Source organism: Plodia interpunctella, chromosome 20 (genome assembly GCF_027563975.2).
Source record: "Plodia interpunctella isolate USDA-ARS_2022_Savannah chromosome 20, ilPloInte3.2, whole genome shotgun sequence".
Lineage (NCBI taxonomy): Eukaryota > Metazoa > Arthropoda > Insecta > Lepidoptera > Pyralidae > Plodia > Plodia interpunctella.
The window spans coordinates 598,664-624,214 of record NC_071313.1 but is presented as its reverse complement, the minus strand read 5'-3'; the positions used below and the strand labels follow the sequence as shown (position 1 = coordinate 624,214).

General features: G+C 34.3%; 2 protein-coding genes across 21 annotated transcripts in view; one reads left to right on the top strand and one right to left on the bottom strand.

Annotated features, from left to right (window-relative positions):
* The window catches only part of rg (rugose), a 397,734-nt gene that overhangs the window by 11,152 nt on the left and 361,031 nt on the right, over positions 1-25,551 (bottom strand). For all 20 annotated transcript variants that reach the window (XM_053760674.2, XM_053760671.2, XM_053760675.2 and 17 more), the window contains 3 exons: positions 9,536-9,651; positions 3,056-3,168; positions 2,312-2,452 (listed from right to left, as the gene is read on the bottom strand). In XM_053760674.2, coding sequence (XP_053616649.1) covers positions 2,312-2,452; positions 3,056-3,168; positions 9,536-9,651 — 370 coding nt within the window. The remainder of the gene's footprint in view (positions 1-2,311; positions 2,453-3,055; positions 3,169-9,535; positions 9,652-25,551) is intronic.
* Positions 6,408-25,551, top strand: part of LOC128678839 (facilitated trehalose transporter Tret1-2 homolog) — a 38,716-nt gene continuing 19,572 nt past the window's right edge. The window contains exon 1 of the mRNA XM_053760691.2: positions 6,408-6,753. Coding sequence (XP_053616666.1) covers positions 6,716-6,753 — 38 coding nt within the window. The 5' untranslated portion in view covers positions 6,408-6,715. The remainder of the gene's footprint in view (positions 6,754-25,551) is intronic.

Genomic DNA, 25,551 nt, shown 5'->3' with positions numbered 1-25,551 from the left:
GCGTCACACGCACAACGTCACAGACTACATGCAATGACGTTATAAGCCGTACAGATGGTCCGCAACACTACGGACAGATGACGCTGTGGTCAACTTGCAGTGGAACAGAACAAGCCTAGAACGCGCAGTTGAAGTGTTTAAGATTGGATGCATAAATACAACTTCCGACATGGTATACCGTCTCAGAGTTGCGTGGTTCCCCGAATAGCACTTTTAGGCGGTCTTTAAGAAAATGATGTTTGTGGAGCCCACATACAGTACAGTCACATACAAATGAAGTGTGTGCATCTACTTAGTCGTATTTCATTCGAGTTGTGAAAGGTTAGTTTTGGGACAAAATTCTGACATTTGTTGTTGTGCGCTTGTGTGCGTAGCGAATTCGCTGGCGTTAACCGCCATTGAGAAAGAAAAAATCTAAATCTAAAGCGACGTCGGTCATGCAATATCTGGAGTTGTTGAACAACTGGCGTTTCTGCAACAGCTAAGTGTAAGATAATTAAATAAATACGATAACACGTCTCTCCGCTTCACCGTAGCGTCACTATGTAAGCAATTTGAAGAATTATCGTATAGGTTGATCAATACACATACTTGCATTACATCGTGCTGTAATTATTATGTTATATCTATTCAAGATTTATTATTATACCGAGAACTATGTGAAACTAGAACTTTGGTTTGTGGTTTCCGACCTAGAATTTGATCAGTCCATATGTTTCCGTGGCTGTCGCACGACGCGATTAAGAGCGATAATCCTTGACAATTGATATGAAGAGCAGTATTTTTAAGGAGGGTTGACGTCAAGTATCGCGGCCGGTCGTAAAATTATAGTTTTTCAAATTTAATTAAAGGCCTAGTGTAGCCGCACTTCGGGGTTTGGCCGTAACATATACATAAATACTCTGGTACAGACGTTTTCTAGTTATTGTCATCAAGAGTATTACTTGATATTCTCATAACATGCAAGTTGCAATGAGCGCAGCATTACCGAATACAACATGCAGCATCATAAAAGATAATTAAATCGAGTCACGGCTATTCCGTTTCCTCACAATAAAAATAATCGTAATTAAATAATTGTTGACAAACATCGTGGTGACCGCAAAGGCACTGACATACATTGTGCTGGACAGAATGGTCTCAAAACTTGATCAAATAGCCACAGTTGACTGGACTCAATTCCCGCATTGTCTTGATTGACACCTGACTGTTACTAAAAATTCAATTAAAATTAAATTTTACTGGATACATTTTATACAATTAAGCGTGTTAATAATAGTGATCCGATTATTATGGAAACAATGTTTGATGATGGATGACATCAATAATATTTATACAGGCTAAAGTTTGGATGATTTTCGTGCGATATGAGGCCTCAGAAAAATATTTACTATTAATTTATATTAGTCACTGAAATTGCGTAAAAGGAGGACATGCAGATCCAAACGAAATCCTGAGGATTTTAGTGCATTATGCTTTGTGATGAGAGAAAACATATAAAGTGCTTAAAACAAGAAAAATGTCGTGATAATTATTACGACCGTGCCATATATTATCAAATTCTATCCAGCAACCAAGAATAGAAATCAAGATTGTGACCATTGAACTCAAATTAAAGAATAAGCAGAATTCCGGCAGGTCAGGAATCAGACGATTAAAAATAATGAGATTACGTTGTTTATGATAGGAAACGCATGCCGCTATGCCAATATGACTTAATCTCCGGTTAATGGATTTGAAAATGTGAAGGTAACTTGTCACATTCGCTATTTTCTTTCATTTCCTAGACACTGTTACACCCTGACGACGATAGGTCACAGGTCAGTTACATCAAGATACAATTCAACATTGTCATTATCGATAAAATCAAATTGCATTCACCAAACCTATAAGACTTGTTTTATATTATGATGATATGTTATGTATGTTGATAAACACAGGATGCTTTATTGCGCTGTGCTCTAGGCGTCCATATTATCGATCTGGAGGTCTTGGATTAGAAGAATCATAATTTCTTAGAGGCTCTTTGGAATATTACAAAGCCTATTTCACAAGATACTTTACTGGTCCGTTCATCCGTAAATAATTGTCTCGTTTCATCGGTAAATAATTGCGGCGCAGCAGTTTAGTGATCAAAATATATGATAAGATAGACGAAATCCACTCACGAGTCTGCATTTAGAAATAAGCAGCTTAGAACTTAATTACTACTACTTACTTTTGTCTGTCTCCTGTTTCTTGTATCTCTTACATGAAAGCGACAGAAAGTAAATATACTGTTAAATAAATAAATAAGAAAGTAAACACTTACAATCCTGACGAGCCAGTTGAGGACGAAGGCAGCGGTGGAGTAGTGGGTGCCGTAGTGGAAGGGCGGCGTGGACTCGTGCTCCCAAGTGTTGTACCGCTCCTCAAAGTACGCCCGTCTGCTTGGGTTCAGTGCGCCGATGGGCTTTGAAAAATAAATATTTATAAGAATTATCGACTTTGTGCTTATTACTTTTATAGACTGCTGGTTTTGCAGGTACTCTTTATGTTAGATGGAATTAAGGTTTAGAATACTTAAAGCATGTCTCAACGCTTTTTGATAAAAAATTAGATAGCCTAAATATAATAACATTAAAACTTGTATTTCACAAGTGTTGGATAGGGCTAACTGGCTAATCTCATAAGGCAGACTGATCTAGTAGTTAGTTAATCTGTTAGATAATAGTAGATCAGTATGATCAGAAAATTGTGAAACAGGCCCTTATTTTTTTATAAATAATATAGATATTTCGGCGTGCAGGTGGATCGAGATAGGGTACGGCCAAGTTCTTTAGAACCTGTTCTGTGTTTCTGAAGAACATGGTTAATATGCTTTAGTCGACCGGGGCCCGAGCTATGTTGACCATGAGGTGTCAGACCCAGACTGTTTTCATGCACAGGTAGATATTGCTAGTGACATAGTTATGTCCGATACAGAAGTATTTCAAGCGCCACAGCAACGATGTATTGAAAGTTACTTTGGAGCGTTAGATCTAGAAGATTAGAGCACAGCTACAATGAGAGTTACCTTGGAGAGGTCCCTGTAGTTGGAGGGCTGGCTGAGGTCCAGCTCCTCGCTCTCGTAGTTGGTGAGCACCCACGGGAACACCGGGTACTGGTTCAGGTCGTTGTAGGTGCGCCCTGAGAAATGAAATGAAATGAAATGAAATGAAATGAAATGAAATGAAATGAAATGAAATGAAATGAAATAAATTTATTTACACAAAGCACGGTACAAATAGATGTTACAGAACTTGTGGGTACTATGACATGCTTCGCCAAAAATATGGCATGTAAATATAAGTGTGTTTTAACAAATTTATATCTATGAATTTAATTTAATTATTCTACAATTACTCATAAAAAAATAATAATAATAATCATTGTCATTAAAAATATTAAAATGTCATTAAATATAAAGAATTGTCATTTTCAGATAATAAGTACTAGGTATGTCACAATCAGGTCAAAACTTAATGATAAGAACTTATTCATTTTGTGTTCCAAAATTCATTCATGTCATAAAATGAATGATGTAACAGCCATTTTTTCAATTCCGAAATGAATCTCTTTTTTGGCAATTCTCTAATACATTTTGGTATTTTATTATAAACTTTTGTCGCCATAACATAACAATTGTTGCTAAAGAGAGAGGTTCTACAAATAGGTAATATCAAACGAGACGGATCTCTATGTCTGAATTTTCTGCTTATGTCACTAACTCTTGTAAAAAAGAAAGGGAATAGACGACGTCACGTAAATTCCGATAAATGTGTTTACTTTAGTACGAAAGTGGCGTGCGATTCCAATAGGTTTCTTTAGTATGGAAATCGAAATTCCGCTAGAATAGGGAGCACTCGTGGATGTTGTATTAGTCGACTAGGGGTCAGATTGGCTTGGCAGCTCATAGGCTATGGTAGCATTACTAAGAAGGTTGATGTTACGTCAGGCAGGTTGTAAAATCACAACCGAATCGACAAAATTTTAGGGCTTAAGCTTTGCAGCGTCACAGCCCCAAATGCAAATTAGAAAAATGTTACTAATAATAATTTACACATATCTCTATTCAAATTCAGACTAGAATTTAAACTTTGTGTCGAAAATAAAAACAAAATATTCGTAAATTAGTTTTCTCTCTCCGTCTCACTGGCTACGTCTCAACTAATTATCAAGTTTGGACATTCCTGTCGCAACCTATTAAGCTGTGGGTTTATTATTGCCGTCTGGAACGTTTTAAACACGAAAAAGGTCTACCAAGAGACTATGTTCGTACAGACATTTTGTTTTAAATTAGGGTACAGGTTAATATATAAGTGTGTTATTTAGGGTCATATTAATGTCGGTTATGAGTGAATTTTTCACGAGTAGATAAATAAGAATACAATAATCATGTTCAAAACACGAACGAGTAATAAAAAAAAAGAAAACGACCGAAAATTTGCTTCTTAATCAGTTTATTGGATAAAAGATTTGTTTAAGTAGTAGGTACAAGGAAAAAATAAAACATTCTTTTTTTTTCAAAATGAACAAAAGGGAAAGTAGACTGATTCATCCAGAGGGATCAATTTCAAACACATATACCTTCTCCGTAATCATATACAAAATCACTTCGCCTTCGTAATAAAGGTGATAATAAAAACAGTAGCATTTGTAAAGATCGGCGCTTTACACCGACCATTACAATTCCATGCACATCTTGCGTCCAGACCATTACGTTGCAGTTTTCAAGAGATTGTGGTAATTTTCTGTAAAGTAAACCCTTCATCTTCCACCAGATTGTGAACAGCCATGGGACAGTTGCTCGCAACCATGACGGACAGTTTCACAAACCTTTCAACACTGAAACCTATCGCTGTACAACGCGACGCACCATGGCCTCGACTCACTTTGTTGCACAACTGTTGCTCAACTATCCCTCGCGACTCCTTGACATTGTTTTAGGTTAGGTTCGATTGGTTTGATTGATTACGGTTTGTAGGACGTCTGGCGGGCAGTGAAGCAGCAAAAGGGTTTTTTGGGCAAAAAATTATTGCTTTTACAAATAAAATTGTTTTATGTTACATATTTATACAAATAGGTGACTTTAAACGACGACCAATTTTTGGATTGCAATTTAAAAACTACTCGGATTAATAAAATACATACAATAATACATAAAAACCATCCATACGGTATCCTTACCCGTAGAACGTCACGTATATTCATGATATTTCCAGTAAGTAATTTATCAAAATAAATAAACAACTTACGTTGAAACAAAATTATGTCACTGATGAGAATATCATCGAGATATATTTCCCATGGCTCATTAGTAGCCCGATAGCCTTTATGACCTTAGATAACTGGCATAACGGTGGTTGTTGTTAAATAAAAAAGAAAACGTTACTCTACGCCATCGCACATGACGCATCATGTGTTTTCTTATCTGTGTCTGTGAGTTTTCATTCAGGGAACTCAAGGACAGACCCAGAAGTTGAATTTCGAACAGTTATTTTTTTTATTTATTCCTCGTGTTATGTGCTAGCAGGTTATGTGGTACATTTTGCAAAAACTTTTTTGAACTTTGACCAGAGGTTGGGTGTAATGAGTTTAATATGTCTGTGTATCTTTGTAATTATAGCCCCCAGATGGATGAACCGACTTTGATTAGTTTTTATGTGTAAAACACAAGAGATAAAAATAAGACAATTTTTATTATTGTTATGATATACGACGCTAAGTAAGAAGTCATGATAAAGTAGCGGATAAAGTACTCATTATGGTAAACATTACAGTGAGTAGTTAGATATCGACATCTAGCAAAGGAATAAACGTGATAATGAAATATAAGCTACTGCAATCTGAAGCGCATCCGTCTAATTGTATGTTAATTATCTCTTCATCCACCTGTCTAAGAAATGGACTGTATCAGAATATTAGTGGCTAGGACAAATATGTATTGTGACCTTTTAAACTGAATGGGTTTATAAATGCAAATTACAACAGTAAGTCACATTCAAAAGAATGACATGTTTCTCAACTTGGACTAATTTGATACAGAATGAGCTACCACTACCACCTAAGAGAACTACATTTTGACACGACCACTGCTGGATTTACGACCTGAATTTCCTATAATGATTCTGAATTATGAATACCCGTATAAATTAGACATAGTTGAATATTAGACAAACAAAGAAAACAGTCAATTATCGTATAAGTAAATTGGAGAACTTTAGCATACAATAAACTTGAGTTCATTATTTGAACTTCGACCTAGAGGATACGCTGGTAAATAAGACTATCACACGATAACGGCTACATTAGCTGCCCATTGCATCTCTCCCATTGTTGAGATCACGTGGCCATACCAACTTTTCCCGGCTCGCCAACGGGTGGGCCATTCGTCAAACGCTTGCCAACTTTCGCAGTCGTCAACAACGAAAATTACGCGAATATAATCTAGCAAAAGTAAAAAAAGTGTTGCAACAATTAGTTGGAAAGTGAGAGTGGAACAGATCGTACTGGTATACAATACGGTTCACATGGATTTGACAGCAAAATACAGCGTCTATCACGCCGGAGCGCGGACTTTTTTTTTTTAAATTCTAGCGGTGTGCTGTTTTGAGAAGTGACGTTGTAAATTTGGCGCGTAAACAAATGACAGACTGTAATAAAGTGCTCGTGATAGGGATACTCGTGGCGCGACATGAGGTTAAGAACTAAAGCGATGGATATCTTGAAAAGGTAAGAAGAGAACATTTTGAAGTAAATATATATATAAATATATATATAGATGTAAGATTTAATAGAGTTACATATGTATATATATACTCTTAAATTTATTGAGTGCCACCGGTACGATTTACAATTTTATTATAGACTGTAACTACAATTATTTTTTTTGCAATTAGAATGTACAGATTTGAACCACTGCGTGGAAACAGTTTTGAAAACAGGGATTATACTTATTTGGAGTATCGCAAAATTGTTATCTTAATTATAGTTAATTAGAAGAGCGATACTAATAGGATAATCAATAATAATAACTTTGTTAAATAGATCATTCAATTAAACATTATTACAAACAAAAGGAAATTGATAAGGCTAACGATGCAGGTGGAAGTCTTACCCAGGAACCAGACCCGTGGCAGGCCACACGATTACGATGGAATGGTGATACCAAACTAATTGAAAATTTTCAAGTTTAAAACAACTTTATTTTTATAACAATTATATTTGACTGACAAAACGCCTATATAATAAAAACTTATTACTGGCACGAAAATGTGACAAAACCTGCTCGATTGACGTCACAGACGAACTCACCCCGAATCCCACAATTAGCATACAAACCAAACAGCTAAGTGGCTGTAAGGAGGAACTCCTTATTGGTTCGCTCGCAACAATGCAAATACGACAATTATGGCTAATCAACGTGACGTCCAGTAATTGGCGATGGTTATCTCGTATTTACCTCGTCGATTGGAGTTGAACGTGAATCTAACTAGCATTGGCTAGTTAGATTCACGTTAACATTAGCTAAATTGATTTCTGAACGTAGATCTGCATATTGATGCAGATTTCAAATATTTAATGTTCGCTAACTAAAGGCTTATATGCCTTTAGTTAGCGAACATTAAATATTTGAAATATAGTATATATTTCATAGTTGAAATATTATAATATACCAATTAAAAAAGGATCTCCCCTCTGTACCACAATCCTCCCAATGCGGCTCGTCAGTCATCGCAGGTGGTCACATGTAACTTGCAAAAGTTTTGGCGAGATTGCCTGTAATTCATTATAGAATATTCGTATATTATGAATGCTCATTTATTTGAATTAAAAGCGGTACAAAGGTAGTTGTTCTTTATCCAAATTTTAAATACATATCTCACGCATACAAAACTTTTAGTTTACAAGTTAAATATAATCATTAGTAGATACGTCAATCTATATAAGAGTAGTTGTTTTAACCCAATGTATATTGACTGTTAATACATTAGATATCATTAAGTGTCATTTAATATTTTTATGCTTAATTAGTATTATCAAAATTATCAGATAAATATTATTAATTTCAATTTAAGTATGGTTGAAGGAAATATATGTTTTTTTTTTGGAAACAAATTGTAACGTATTATTGAAAATAATAATGAATGAAGCGGGAATTGAACCCGCTCATTATTAAACAAAAATAAGTTACAAAGAATGTGTGACAAGTGTAACAAATCCATTTAAATTGTAACATATTCAAGTACGGCTTTCACCAATAAATAGTGTTATTTCTGAGAAGATATTTTGCTTATTTGGAAGTAAACCATACTAGTATTTGATGCAAATAAAGAAATTTTAGTATGTTTCGTGTTCTTTGTGGCGCATATTTTTTATACAACTGGTGATAACGCTAGTGGTTTGAACATATTACTTTCGACGAGCATATATTCAGATATAACTAGACATGTTTGTTTACGACGCAAGTTGACACACTTGCAGACAAATATGAAATGTGATAATGAGCGGTCGTCCCCGATACCTAAAAGGTTAATTTCTATTTGTTAATCGTCACGAAATTGTCAATAAATACTCGACTATTATATGCAAAGTTTCGCCCATTTTACTCCGAATGCTCCAGTCATTTTGTTTGGACTTCATTCAATGTTTTACATTCTTCGCCGGTTCAATTACACATTTTCCATTTTTTACTGTAGCTGTCAAGAAAATAGAATTCCATATATTTATCAAAAAGTATGTAAAAGTCAATGAAGGGAAAGTGCTATAAAGTGGAGAGGTATCGCCTATGAAAAGAATCTTCACTTCGTAGCAAGTCACACAATCTCCACGTCCTAAACAAAATCTATTTTAGGTGGCAAAGCAAACTTAATTTACGATAACATAACATCGTTATTTGAAATAGTGACGTATCATAACTAAACTATAACTTATTTGAAAGAGTACCTTGTTTATGTGCAAGTTACGTCAATTGTTAAAACCTGAAACGATGATTTGTGAACGGGTGTAAATACCGTTATGTAAACTTATACAACAGTGGCATACAGAATCATGACTATTGTATGGATGTATAAACCAACACGTTTATGTCGGACGAGGCTATTAAGGGACCCGTAGCCTTGGCAGCTGATAGGCTACAATAGCATTCCCAAGGAGGGTTGACGACGGTTGTAAAATCAAAATTTTAAAAGTTGGTTTCGAAAAAAAAAATGTTTTTTCACCTGAACTACCTAGTTACGTTACGAATTGTTTTTCGGTGGCTGCCAATGGGAATTTTCTGTTGACATCGGCTTCGCAGCGTCACAGTCGTGAATGAAACCGATATATGCGAAAATGACATTTGTATTTATCTATTTTATGTTATAAATATAGTACAGTTGAGATAGTATCCCATAACAGAAATCTTGAACTTAATTTGGGGCTAATACAATCTTTGTGAGTTGTCCCATTTATATTTATTTATAAGAGAGAGAGAGATATACATAGATATAGTGTAAATGTAAGCGGCACTCACCAGCGATGGTGTTGAGGAACATGAGGTACTCGAAGTTGGAGATCTCGCGCCGCTGCCACTTCTGCGTCATGTTGGAGTTGCGCATGAGTTGACGCGGCGACATCATTGACGCGCGCCTGAAACAAACACATTCCATTAATTGTTAAATTTATTAATAATAATATTAATACGCACAATCAAATTAATTCAATATTTTTTTTTATGAATTAATATTCATTCACACTTTAGAAACTTAGTTTTTAATTAGTAACGACGTAAATTTAGAGTAAGTACTATTCATTACTACAATACAATTTCATAATTTATGATGAGAATATTTTTCTCAGAGTAAATAAATAACATGATTTGAATATCTATAGAAATGTTTCTGTCATACATTGTTGCCAGTATCTAGACATGGAAATAAAATTATCATAATAATTATTAATTGACATATGAATTCTTTACAAGGAGCCATCATATTTCACTGTAATCCGACATCATTGCGCTGCTTGTTCCTGGATTATATTGCAACGTGCTTTATTGATTCTACAATCATTATTTTGATATTTATTCTTGACTAGCTGTGCCCCGGGGCCTTCGCTTATTAAAGATATTCGGGATAAAATGTCCCCTATGTGATATTCTAAAATGTTTTCTACCTGTGCACCAAATTTCATCGAGATCCACGATATTGAATTCGCGTGATTAATTAAAAACAACATCCTTACCAATTAATATTAATCCATTTTAAAGTAATATCATCACATAGATGATTATTTATAGGTTATTGAAATTCACTTAAAAATAAATAATATTTCCCAGATAATTTAAATACATTTATCCTTAAAAAATAGGTTGTAATTTAAATTCAGTTCAGTGTAGATGGAAACAAAAATAAATATTTTTTAAATCTCATTTATTAAAATAGGAAAAAGAATACAGTGACTAGTAAACTTCCGCGTGGTTGCGCGGCGCGGTGCGGCGGTGCAAACGTGGAGTGTGCCAAGGGCGTGCGGTTGTCGACCCGCCACAGTCTCGCGACATACTGTCTCGTAACCTTTGAAATGATTGACAAAATAAATCGTAACTTATACTGGTATATTTCCCGCAAAGGTAATTAAGATTCTGGCAAACCCAAAAAAGTGCTAGATTGATGTCGTCATTGATGATATGCGTGCCGATGGTCTGGCAGGTGGATGGTCTAGGGATGCCGAAGGCCGTGCAAAGTGGAGGAGAAAAAGGAGGAAAGCGGACACTGGGCTCGGAAGAAACCGAAAAGACGCTCGGATTGAAGAAGTAAACATTTAATGACGAAGCGTGTTGACGATTTTTTGTTGAATTACTTTTTTTGGTAATAAATTTCCTATTTTTGCGAAATAGATAAAAAATTTAAGAATTTGTAAGTATTGGGAAAACATGAAAAGTATTCATAACTAGTTATATGACCAAAACCGAATAGTGCTATGCCATCACGATATCACCCTTTTGTTAGACCACTGTTTCGTGTCGGAAAAGTTTACGTGGAATAATGCCTTCTTATTTGTCAAGTAAACCTTATTAAAATTGGCTCTTCAAAAAACACACATTGGTACAGCTTCCAATAATTAATTAACGTTGCAAAAAAAATCTCTATTTCCTAGTGATATTAATAGAACGAATTCTCAAATTATACAGTAGACAGAAATGTGAAGTGATGCAAACATTTAAATTACACGTAACATACGAATCAATATTATTCGTATATAATAATTTTCTTTTTATATCTATCCCACTGCTAGACAAAACCTCCCCTAACTTTCTCTATTCGTCTCTTTTCTTTCCTGTCACCAGGAACACTTGATGACAGCAAAGAAAAGAGACAAAGACGATCTAGACATCCTCTTCTAGGCCTCCCCCCCCCCTCTTATTCGGTATCCGACTGGTGCAATCCAGTTTGTTCACTTTTCTAATACATCGCTCCGATTGCTTCAGGTACACCTGACCATGTAAGAGATTGTCTATATTTTGTGGGTCATGTTTATTTAATGATATTTTGCGTTTCGAACGTTTTAGTTCCGAAAAATGAAAACTTGCACTTAGTATATTAATCAACACCAATGGCACATTTGTAAATAAGTATATACGTACAAACTCCATTCAAATTGAAATCATTTTCTTAAACTGATGATCTAAAAGTGTTGAATTAAGTAGCATAGCATGGAGCGTAACGTATGGAGTTCCTGGGAGGCTACCATGCAACATAAAACACGTAACACGTAATTGCGTTATTTTATTGCACGTTCTCTTTTTTTTTTACACGATACGTACACGATACGGGAAAAAGAGAGCGTTAGTAACGTGCTACGTGTTTGTATGTTTCGTGGTAGGCCTTCTGTCTACTCGTCATTTTGTATGATCGGTCCCATGACCTCTGTTGTCCGTTTCCGGTCGGATATGTAAACAAAATAAAACAAACATTATGGTGTCGTTTTACTCCTACGAGACAGCTTTGTTTATATGTATTGCTAGTATTTTATTATTTTTACGCTGAAAAAAGTTACCAAATATTTTTAGTGGTTTATGCCTCGACGAGTAATGAATGAAAATGTATTGTTAAATGGTGTTTCTTCTTAGCAGTGGTCGTTCCAAAATGGTAGTACATTTTGTAACTTTGAGAATAATATTAGGTATTACTAACTGCACCTCGGGGCTTCGCTCACGTGGGAATTTCGGGATATAAAACTACTCTATGTGTTATTCCAGGTTATATTCTACCCGTGTACCAAATTTTATAACAATCCGTCCCGTAGATTTTGCGTGAAAGAGACATTTATAACATTAAGTTGGATTGCGAAATTTGACGTGAAATAATTTCTGAAGTGGCTTTTTGATTTTGAAGCATGAATAAGTACATTTTAATCTAAGTACATGAAAATAGGATTATACCATGTTCACATAAACCCACTCGTATGGAACATTATGTATCAAATTACAATGTTTGCGTTATCGTTTCATAACTCCCATTAATACAAAAAGTGCTCCACTGGGTTATTGGAGGCTATTCTATAATTAGTTAATGTGTGATAATCTATGCGAGATCTTGTAATTTATTTTAAAAATATATAATTACACGATATAAAATGATACGTGGACTGAGTCTGATACAAAAAAAAACTGAGTAATTGACCATTTGGACACTTGTCCAGCACTGGTAACCCCAGCGATTAAAAACAAGACAAGAAAAAAATCTGTACTATTAGTAATTTTAATAATGTTGATCGTAGATAGTTACGATATGTTTTTGATGAAAAATCTCGGCTAGACCGTGATAGACAGACATAGGTTATATTATACGTGTTATCAATGTGATATTGTAATATAAGTAAATAAATAAACAATAAAGAAGATTCAGTCAGCTTATTTATTACGTTGTATAATATCACTAAATAGTATAAAACAAAGTCGCTTCCCTCTGTCTGTCCGTATGTATAGGGGTTTTTTCAATAGGCAGCGTCGTTCATGAGGAAGGATTATGTGTATAATTTACTATGTTTTAACCGGGCGAAGTCGGGACGGGCCGCTAGTATTTTATACGTAATATAAAAATATCTCAAATCTTCAATTTTTTTTATAGTCTTTTGATATTTCGTGATAAGCAAAGGAAGTTCAATAAGATGATGCGCTAAACATGAAAAATCAATACATACCAATCAATAAATACCTACATTTTTGCTCAGTATAGTGGGAGGCGACCGACGAAGTATATTAATACATATAATAAAATACTTATAAAATGAAACAATGCTATAAAAGTTAATTTCGACGAGGAAGCTGTATCACTTCCGATCGAAACAGGTATTAATGTTGTCTTCCGAGATGAAGGGGCCTTAGACCGGCCGCGGCGCGCTGGCTTATTGCTGCGATCGCGGTGCGACACTCGCGACAATTGGACGATTCAACAAATGGACTATATAATAAGGTCCTAGACTTTCTCATTTTAATTTCAATGTATGTATTTATATATTTATAGGTACAACTCACACTTGACCGATTTTTAAGGCGTTTTGTACCCACCCACATCACACGTTTGAAAAAAAATATTACAGATTATGATAACTTCTAGTTTTATTATTTTATGTGGTCACAGTCGACTAAACGGATTATTGTGGCCATCGATTTTCATTTAGTCAATTGTGGCTACATTGTGTAATGGAAAACTATAATACTTTCTAATACAATTTCTTTATCTAGTGTGGAAAAATCTGTTAAAATATATGTATTCTTATTTTTCGCTAAGAAATATAAAACAAATTGCTAAAAATGGAACGGTGGCGCTAAAAAGCGTCTTAAGGGAGATCAACATTCACTATTACTCGGCCATCTTGTCATTTTGACTGATGCAACCGCACTTGATAGTGTGGTAGTGGTCGATCCAGCAATCTAGACTGTATAGCAATCTGTGACTTTTTTTCGCGCGGGCAACACTGATGTGTCAACACGTCAAAGTAAATTACTCATCATATTTAAATATAAAATAATCATAAAAAATATAATAACTCAAGATATCTTTACGTAAATTAATAGAATAGCCTAAAATCAAGTGGAAGCATATATTGTGTCCTGTATAAACTCAAAAGTTTGTGTATCAGCTGTGATAATAAAGTGACAGATCGACGCCGGCCGGTTCAACGGCGAAATTTAAATCATTTATTCAAGGAACCTACATAAACCAGATAAGTATTGCTTTTAGTATCTTTATACTACAATAATATCCTTCCCACGCCAATTACAGTAGTTACTACTTGTTATTATTACCCTCATACCCAACTCAGATTTGCTAAATAACAATAACCACTTATTACACTGGCGGCATTAATTTGAGTTCTCACTTTGCTTACCAACCTGAAAGTGAAGTTGATGACCTGCTCATAGTGCCGCATCGTCCTTTTTCTTCATAAATAATATAGTTAAATTGCTTTACATACCATTTAGCGGTTTCAGTTCAATAGTCACTTATCACTTATTTACATGTAAGTGGATCTGCTGACTGAATGCTGAGGCCAAACATAAAGATAATATCTTAGTTATAACATAAGTAAATTTACTGCCCAAATAATCTTGGTATTCACCATAAAATAAATAGAACTAATATTTTTATTTACATTCTTCATCATCTACCAACATATATATACCATACTTGCAAATTAAAAATAATTGTAGTTATTCTGCACATAAATATTTTTGTTTTAAAGACACAAGCTTCTAAACAGATCATTGTCTTATATCATTTACTTCTCTAGTCCCAAGTTATTTATCCAAGTAAACTAAAGTAATATATCATTTCCAGCATAAAAATGGCTCAATCCCGCAAAGTTACTGAACTCGAGGCCAAGCTCAAAGCTACACTCCGGGAGTTGAAAGATACTCAAGCCGAATGCACCCAGCTCAGAACAGAAAATGAAGACGGAGCTGAGCAGTTCCAACATCTGATCCAACGGAACTCCGTGCTCAAGAATGAACTAACGGCAATGGAAAGGCGCATCGAAGAGCTCTCAGCGGAATGTGTTCGCCTTCAAGATGTTATTGCTTCCATGGAACAATGTCGAGATACATTTGAAGCCTCCCTTGAGCGAGCTTCATTCCTAGAAAGACAGCTGGCTGAAGCAAAGGAGGATATCAAGTCGCTCCAGGCTGAGAAACAACTGGCTGCCTTTGTAAACACTTCGGCCCTATACAATGAGTTGGTGCCTGATCATGCTCAGTTTGTACAGTGTCAGGATGCAAATTTGTCTGTTAATAACAGTTTGGTTCCCACCATAGATCTCACTGCCACACCCATTTCAAATACCAAACGGAATTCTTTATCTAGCTCCAATAAAATTAAGAAATATGTTAAACTTAGTAAATTCATCAAAAAATCTGAAAATATTGTTAAAAAACAAAAGAATTCTGTAAAGGAAATTCCGATTAGACAACAAAAGTTAGATTTAAAAGTCCAGTTACTGTCCTGTGAAGACACCATTAAAAGTAATAATAAATTTATTAAAGAATTACAAAATAAGATATGTTCTCTGCAGTCGGAGTTGCAGTCCATATCAAGTAAATATGAATTATCAAAAAAAGTGGTAGGTGAATTTACTCAAGCACTTAAAAAGCTAAATGAGGAAAAAAAAATGTGTAGTTGTAGTTCAGGCGAGGAAATCCAAAACATGGAGGCATTCTCCCCTGACAATGCTGCTTGTGCAGCGGCTACAGCCTTGACAAAGGTTGTGTTGCCCCTGGAGACTTTGCCCCCTTTACAGGTATCTCCGGGGACTTCACAACTGAATTCTTCGACAATCAGCAGCACCACTAGTACTTTGGTTAGGTCAGGCTCTACTGACTGTGAGACCCAAAGAACTGTAATCTACTCTGATGAATTGGGTGCTAACCTGGGTCCCTTGCTTTCGAATTATACTACACAGAACACATGCAATATTTGTATGCCAGGATTACACATTTCACAAATAATGTCCAAGATAAAGAATGAGAAATTTGATCACAACACTACTCTTATAGTAGCCATAGGCAATAGTAAAAATGTCTCTCGTGGAGATTTATTAAACTGTAAAAATGTTCTGGCAGAAATTGAAAAATCGGGTGTTGGCCAAATAGTTTTAGTTCTCTTCCCATATATTAAAAATTATTCTAACAACAAGTATATCCATACATTGAATACATGTTTATATAACCTCACTTGGGATTTAAAAAAGATTTATATTTTAGATTTAAATAAATATATTAATAACTGCTTTTACAACAATGGTACTGTGTACCTGCCCCATAGACATAAGTCGACTATTGCTAAACTTTTAGCATACAATATTTATAGACCCGTTATATCAAATATAACGAAGTCACCAGATATTAGTACTAGTACTAATAATTTAGTTTTAAACTAGGTAATAAGACAGAGGTGAAACCTTCTTTTATAAACCTTGTTCATCAAAATATACAGGGTTTCACCAGCAAATATAATGAAATTTGTTTATTCTTGGAACATAGAGAGGTTGATATTTTTTGTGTTACAGAACATTTTTTTAAAAATGAAATTAAATTAGCTTTTCCAAATAAATATATAGTAGGAAGTACATTCCTAAGACAAAGTTCTGAACACGGAGGGTCCTTAATTTTAATTAATAGAAATTATAAGCATAAAGAAAGGAAAGACATAGTACGGTTGTCAGTTGAATGCAAAATAGAACTTTCCTGTGTAGAGTTGGATAAATACATTATTATTTGTGCTTACAGACCTCCTACAGCCTGTTATGAAACTCTTTTAGATGTTTTAGAGGAAGCCCTCAGGCGAGTTACCTCCAGCAATAAGCACATAGTTTTATGTGGTGATTTTAATATAGACATTTTGATTTCATGTTCTGAAAGCAATGGCTTTAAAAATTTGCTCGATTCATTTAATTTAAAGCACACATTCTTTGAACCCACTAGGATAACCTCGACCTCAGCCAAATGTATAGATAATATTTTCTGTGATTGTACTGTTTCTGAAGGAAAGCTGTTCGCCTGTCTGGGGTCTGACCACCTGGGCCAACAAGTGTCACTTATTCGTAACGAAGAGTCTAACCTTATCTCCGCTCCTGTAATCCGTAGGCCGTTAACTAAGTACCGCAAAATGCGTTTTCGCGAAACCATAAATAAGAAATTGCCTGAATTAGATTTAACTAAAAATCCTAATGAACATTATAATAAGATTTTTAATACAGTGGAAACAGAATTCAAAAAAACTTTTCCTCTTAAGACCTTTAATAATAAAGTGAAACTTAAATTTTGCGATTGGGCTACAAATGGTATTTATATTAGCAGAAACAAGTTGTATGAACTTTATGGTCAAAAACAGTATAATTTTAATGCGGAATTTATATCATATGTTAAACGTTACTCTAAAACTTTTAAAAAGGTATGTTCAACAGCAAAATCTTTATATTTAACTTATAAAATAAAAAATTCTAATGACAAAATCAAAACAGCTTGGTCAATCATTAATAAAGAAACCGGCAAGTTTAACCCACGCGACAACAATATTTCTTTAAAAGTTGGTGATAAAACCATTAATTCAAATGACGAAGTGGCCAACGAATTCAATAACTTCTTTGCCAATATTTCTAAAAATATTACGGGCTCCCTTTCGTCTTGTCCCAGTGCTGCAGATGATTTATTAAAAAGAAATGCCTCAGATCCTAAATCTACCTTCCGATTTAGACATATTTCTCCTGAAGAATTATTATCTGCTTACAAAGCACTCAACATGAAAAATACAGAGGATCTGTGGGGTATATCTGTCTCAGTGCTTAGCACTATTATTGATCTGATTGCTCCCCACTTAACTATTATATTCAATAATTGCATCTCAGATGGAGTTTTCCCTGACCTCATGAAAATCAGCAAAATTATACCTCTTTTCAAACAGGGCGCTAAAAACGATCCCACTAATTACAGACCCATTTCTATTCTACCTGCATTAAGTAAAATTTTTGAAAAGCTAATTTTAACTCAATTAGTTTCTTATTTTAACATAAACAAAATATTACACAATAGTCAATTCGGTTTCACTAAAGGTCGTTCCACTACTGATGCAGCAGCCACTCTAGTTGGAATTATCAATGATGCTTGGGAAGCCGGACAGGATGTTATAGGTGTATTTTGTGACCTTTCAAAAGCTTTTGACTGTGTCGACCACAACATACTGAAAAATAAGCTTAAATTCTATGGTGTCACTGGAGCGGCCCTTGATGTACTATCTTCTTACTTAGACAATAGAACTCAGAAAGTAGAAATTAATAGAGCAGCCTCTAACAGCGCTCCTGTGCACATGGGCGTGCCTCAAGGCTCCATTATTGGTCCTTTTCTATTTCTAGTTTATATAAATGATCTTCCTTGTCTTGCCCAACAATTGTGTGATGTAATTTTATTTGCTGACGACACGTCACTACTGTTTAAAGTTGATAGAAAAAGTAGAAATTATAACAATGTAAGCAACATTATGTCACTTGTGCTTGAATGGTTTACAACTAATAACCTGGCTTTAAACACAGACAAGACCAAGTGTATTAAGTTCTCTCTTTCAAACGCACCCCAACTTGATATTCCTTTAGTAGTTAATGGTAAAGTATTAGAATGGGTACACAGTGCCAAGTTCTTGGGCATTACTGTGGATAGTAAGTTTAAGTGGGATAAACATATTGAAATCACGGCCAAAAAACTTAGTTCGGCAGCTTTTGCAGTGAGAAGGATCAGACAGTGTACAAACATCGAAACAGCTAGGCTCGTGTATTACAGCTACTTTCATAGCATAATGTCCTACGGATTATTGTTATGGGGTAATGCAGCTGACATAGGAAAAATTTTTGTTTTACAGAAACGAGCAATTCGTTTTATTTATGGGCTTAAGCCACGGGATTCCTTGCGAGAATTATTCAAATCGATAAATATTATGACTGTTGCATCTCAGTACATCTTCGACGTACTTATTTTTGTTAAATCTAACTTACACCTGTATAAAACATTGAGCGATGTTAACAGTGTAGTCACTCGTAATAGGCATAAACTTTGTATGAACAGATTCCGACTTAAAAAGGTTAGGCGGTCTTTCGTGGGTCAAAGTGTTAAATTGTTCAATAAACTCCCTGTAGAGGCTATTAACTTGCCAATGCCAAAATTTAAATCATATATTAAAAATGCTTTAATGGCTAATGCTTATTACACGATTAGCGACTATTTAAATGATAAAAAACCTTGGACCCTTCCTAAAACTTCCACCTCTCACACTTGATTTTAATTTTTTTTTATTTTTTATTATTATTTATATATTTTCTTGACATGTTTATTACATATATTTTGACATTTATTGTAAAACATATACGTGATTTGTGATCTCCAAGTGTCTGAAAGTAACATAGGTATCTATTATGTTAGATTATGGAGATCGAATATGTCATGCACATTCAAATGGTCAAACCGGTAGCGGCATCGTGGATCGGGTCGGGAGGTTCCCTCTATTGTGGTTGAGCTTCGCGATGTCACTCTGTCACAATGTCACTCACGCGTCAACTCGTGAACGGGTGCTGCCGGGGGAACTGGTCAGCTCGATCTTTTATTAAAAGTTTTTTTTTGTTTGGTTAATTATACATATATATATAAGTATATATATATTTTCCTTTCATCAGCACTTGATCACAATCATAATATGTTTCAGTATACCTTTTGACCATGTACTTTATTATGTACTTAATGTTATATTACTGATAAAAAATTATAACAAAAAAATTATACATAAATTTATATATAAAAAATGGTAAGCCCTTCTGGCATAATAGGGACCAACACTGTTTGAATGAGTTTCTTTCGGCATTTCTTCTCAGCAGTGGTCGTTCCGAAATGCTAGTAGTTTGTAGCTTAGTATCATTTAATTTAGATTATGACGTGAAAAAGTGCCTGTGAAGGCCTAATTTCTGAATAAATGATTTGATTTTGATTTTGATTTATAGACCTGTATGTACCCATATCCATTGTACAAGAATCTACATATTAACACAATTATAATAATACAATTAACAGGTTTGATGTTTCGTGAATCATACTTGCACAAATTGATTATTATAACTATAGTTATAAATTATTAAAAACCGACAACTCTTTGCTTTTCCATTGCATTCCAAAAATTGTACAAATAAAACTGAATTTTCAGCTTCTTTTAAATAATTTTTTTTTTGTATAAAAAAATAACAGCCCAACATTTGTTCAAATATTTTCGTCACGCGTTGTCTAAGTTTTTAACTTATGATGCTAAAATAGGTACAAAAAAGATGCCCATAGCACTGCAATCAGTAGAGATTTTTGGAAGGAACGAGCCCAGCAGTGGGACACGACAGGCTAGAAGAAAAAAAAATTACCAACCGAAATACTTGATGTTAGTAAATCGCACCACAGTAATCCTAATTCCCACTAAAATTACAATTGGGAAAGTTTAATTAATGTGTAATTAATGTCTGTTTTTTGTTGTTTTAATATTTCCACGTAATGCTTTTGAAATAAATGAATATGAATTTGTATATGAGTGTGTTAGTATGTGTTACTACTTCACGAAAAATCTACTAGGCGGATTTCGATGAAGTTTAGTACACGGATAGAATATATCCTGGAATAGACCAGGGTACATTTTATCCAGAAATTTTCAAGGAATATTTTATTAGAAATAGATTCAGTCAGCTTCTTGCTTTGTGAATCGTTTTCGTATGTTGATCGATAAAGTGTTCAAGATTTTCCTCGACCGATTCATAATAGACGCCCAGAGTTTTAAAAAACAAAGGATATAAATCAGCCTAATAAAAAAACCGCAAATGAAGGCTAACTGAGTAATGTCCAATTGTAATGCATTACGACCCTGTCGTTACAAACGCTGTGAATGCAAAAATCAAAATGGTAAAACCGAGTGATGTAAATGGTAAAAGACACCTTAAGAATTTACCTTAATTACAAGCTCTTTTTTGACTTGCCTCCATGTGGACTGTGGTGTTCCGGATTATTTAGTATATAATTATGCAACGCGAAAGTTTAAAAGTAGCTTTTATGCTCCTATACAACTGTGAAAAGCGCAACAAATTCGATCCAGTAGTGTTTGCGTGATACGGAACAAACATGCAGACAGACTAAAAATTGGTTTTGGCTTCTATTAGTGCCATAATATTTTTATTTAATATCTCCATGTACAGACTCAATGTGGGCATAGATTTAGGTATGTATTTGTCATTGAAATGTATGTACTCGACGACCATTATGGCCAATGGTCATCAGGCCGGACTGCTACACTTGAGGTCCCGGGTTCGATCCCCGCTCAGATCGTTATAATATAGGTGAAATAAATAAAAAATCACGAGTATAAATATGGTTTTCCAGGTTGAATCTAATCACAATATATTGTTTTGTATCATAGTTAATACACAATGTAAAATCAGTTGTAAAATCTACACTTATATTACCAGCTACTGAGAAAAAATATAACCGTACAATTTCTAATAAAACCGCAATGTAAGTATACTTATTTAGAGTACTCGATTTTAGTCAAAAGTCATATGATAAATACTTAGTTCAAACAAATCTCGGAAAATCTACTTTGTGGTCTACCTACGTAATGTATTTCCCAAAAAGTTGTATCTAAAAAGCCTGAATAAACATCAACAAAGAATATTGAAAATGCTTGTTTAAATAAAATCGTCACGGCATGTTCATGTTCTCATGAATATATATAAGTAAACAACTAGAGAAACGAACGAACGCACAACGAGCATTGAATTATATTAATAGAGTTGACCTCTAGTACTAATCTACTGAAATTGACAAATGAAATGTATAAATATTTTACTACGTTCCCAATTATTGTAGTGGTTCGACGAACTTATAATAACCGCATCAGAAAGCCATTGTTCTCATTCGCGAATGATATAACATTGTCTAAACATCCTCAGTACACGTACTCAAATTTGTTTGATAAAGAATCAACAGAAATGTATGCTTGCTTAAAATATTGAATGAATCAAAAGGCAATATATTTTTGTAATATTTATTTCGTGACCAGCGTTATAAGCACTAACCAATTCGTTGACGAAAAACGACAAAAGGACGACGTAGATACGCATACTTACTCTAAATATATTTTTCTCGATTTTCATTTAATTTTCTTAATAATATGTTGCGTGTTACTTTATTATATATAGTAGTACAAGTATGGGTATCAAAGTGTCATAACATACGCCAAAAGAAAGGGTACGAGCTTACAAATGTCCAGGTGGAATCTCACGAATGTGATTTAAATCATCATTTTGTCACCTCTCTAACAGTAATACTCAATGTATCCAGGTAAATAACGAGTAACCAGCCAGCGCGAGGGCGTGCGAACCAAATGTGTAAATAACAGATATCTTTAATGATATTATAATTGCCATTCAATTTATATAAAAAATTGACAAAGTTCGTTGTAAACAGGCAAAAAGTATTCATTAATTACAAAACCTTAAGCCCTTAGAGATAACAGTATCAATTGTTGATTTGATAAGCATGACGAAGGCTCTTAACTTAATTAAAAGTATTTGTTTGAATTCTGTACAGTATTCGCTGGTAGTTTGTACGATTTGTCAGTAGCTTGTGGCCTTTTTGAGAAATTATCATGTCAAAAAGTGCCTGTGAAGGTTTTTTGAATAAATGATTTGATTTAGCTTAGCCTGTGTAGCCGTCAAGGATGACGTGCGTACCAATGGTCTGATCACCAGGGATGCCGTGGACCATGCGAGTGTAAAGGAAAACGTAGGAAAGCCCTGGAAGGCCTGGGCTGCGACTCTCTATGGCTGAGGATGTAACATAAAACTCCTATACGCATGTACTGTTTGATTTATGCAAATCACAAAGTACATACAGACAGTAAAAAGAAAATTCAAAATCAAGAAAACTGGAATTAAAAGAACCCTAATCGACATCGTGATACACCGATGGTAAACACTATTATTATAAATAAATAATATCAGATCTCAGACCAAGACATGAGTATAGGACGTGTTACATAATCGAAATCATAGAAAATGCACTTGGATACTCAGTCGAATATCGTTATGCAACATAATTGCTGGTGCATGCGAGCCCTGATAACATAATGCGGTCTGCTCTTCCGCCGCGAGATGCAATTATGCACTAGTGAGGTACCTACACACAAAATGATCACGATGGAAAATCCCGATCAAGAAATTGACATATTTCTTGAATATTCTCTTGATGTACTCCGATGATCGCTTCTTTGGTTTTCTATCTTCAAAAGAGAATTATATATATTTTTTGTAAATTAAGTTAAAAATTATCATTATCGTTTAAGTGTAACGCTGCTGGGCAAAGGCCTCTCCTATGGTCGTCCACTTTTATTTTCTAGCTATTTAAAAAGTCTCCTCTGACTTTCTCCACGCATTTTACTTCCACAAAAGATTTTGGCTTCCATAGATCATAGATCCAGAGACTTCTTCACCCGCGTCAATATCCACGGGAACAGTACATGTTTTGTTGTTTAGGTGGACTTAATTGTATCTAACAGCATTATTGAACAGTCAACCATTGTTCATTCTGATAAAGCGATGTGGGTACAACAAATGGAAATGGCATTGAGAGTTAAACGAACAACAAATCTTTGCTCTATTATAAAAACAATTTAGATCTACACTACATATTTAATACACTTTCTCTACAAACTATTAACATATATAAAGTTCACTAGGACACTCGTGCTGATCCCAATGTCAGAAGGAAGCATAGAAAATATATGAGAGCAAATCATGACAGCATCCAGTAGAGCTAGGGCTGTCATAACTTAATAACCAATATGGGATTTAGAAAAATAAGACATTTTAACAGTTGGTACTAAAAGAGTTATTTGATAACGTGCGTAATTCGACTTAGAAATTTATATGACACCATCGAGTTGATTAGAATTGAGACGACAGCTAAATAAACAAAATTTATTTACTCTAAGACATCTGCTCTGAAAGAATAAAATTCCATGTTGAACTTACAACTGAAGGTATGTAATTGAAGTCGAGCAAAAACCGGCCTAAAAATTGGAAAGATAAATAAATTAAAATTTAAAACCCGTTCGAAATAAATGTGATCCTCGCTGCATACAAACGTAATTTAGACAGAGATAAACACAATTCTGTCGTGTTATCAATATTAAATGAGCATTCTTTTTTTTTATTAGAAGTATTTAATAATGCAGACTGGCAGCAAAATATTCATTCTATTTTTTTAAAATACGAACTTTACTGTGTATGTGAATATTTGATGTACGTTGTTGTAATAGGTAATATATGTAATAGCTAATTATTTATATTTTTTTTGTGTGACAATTTTCAATAAATTTATTGGAAATACAACTTTTTTATTTTATTTATTCAATTAATTTTTGATATTTTTAATAATGATATAAATTCGTCCTCTCAACTTCGGATCGACTCGATAGTGAGCGATGAAATGCTAACACGCACTTATGAATCAGCGAAGAAAACTCTCTTTCCATAACTAGTCAATGAATTGTCCCTTAGAAGAATATATCCACAAGAATACTAAGGCAAATTTTTGTCAATATTTTTTTTACGTCGCGACTGTATTGTCAAATTACGGTAAATAGTGAAAGTTCGATATAAACGGGATGTGTGGCAGCCCTAGACACAACGACCTACTCAGCATAACTCACTGATAATGATATCTGATGTCTGGAAACAATCGGCAGCTATTCTTGAGAAAGTTACAGCCTGACTGTTATCAGGCTATTTACTCCTTATCGACTTGTGAAATGTACAGACATACATATATATATATATATATTCGTATCGATATTGATATAAGACTGGCCAAAGGAGTGCAACCAACAAGTTATTATTGTTTTATATCTAGCTTGGTAAATTTTTAATTTTTAAGTAAAAAAAAAAGTAAAATAAGTAAAAATGTATTTATTTTTCTCCAATAAAGTTAACATAAACAGCACAATGCAATCATAAGGATGCCGATAAGACCGCAGTATCTTGGAGACTGGCGTCTAATGTAGGCAGTGCCTGTTTTAATATGTATAAGACCTACATATTTTGTTAATTGACGTCCTTGGAGAAAAGGCTGCGGTGAAGTTTGTTGCGCCGCTTCTTCTTCACCTGCGCTTTGGAAGACGCCAGTAGACTTATTTTAAGTAATTTTTTTGACGTCATTAAGTGATGTATATCATCGTAAATTTAATAAATAATTTTGAATTCGGTCTTCTCTTATAGCTCAAGCCAGCAGTTAAGGACTCTCTCTTTCATCTAAATTAAGTATATCATTACTTTTTACTTACTAGCGATTATGTCATAGATAGCTAATCTGAACATTATTATGGACAAAAAGATTTTTATTATTTGAATTCAGTTGGCTATCATGACTAGCTAGAGTATGACGACCGCCAAAAAGACTAGGCGTGTTTCGTGTGTCGTCTATTATTC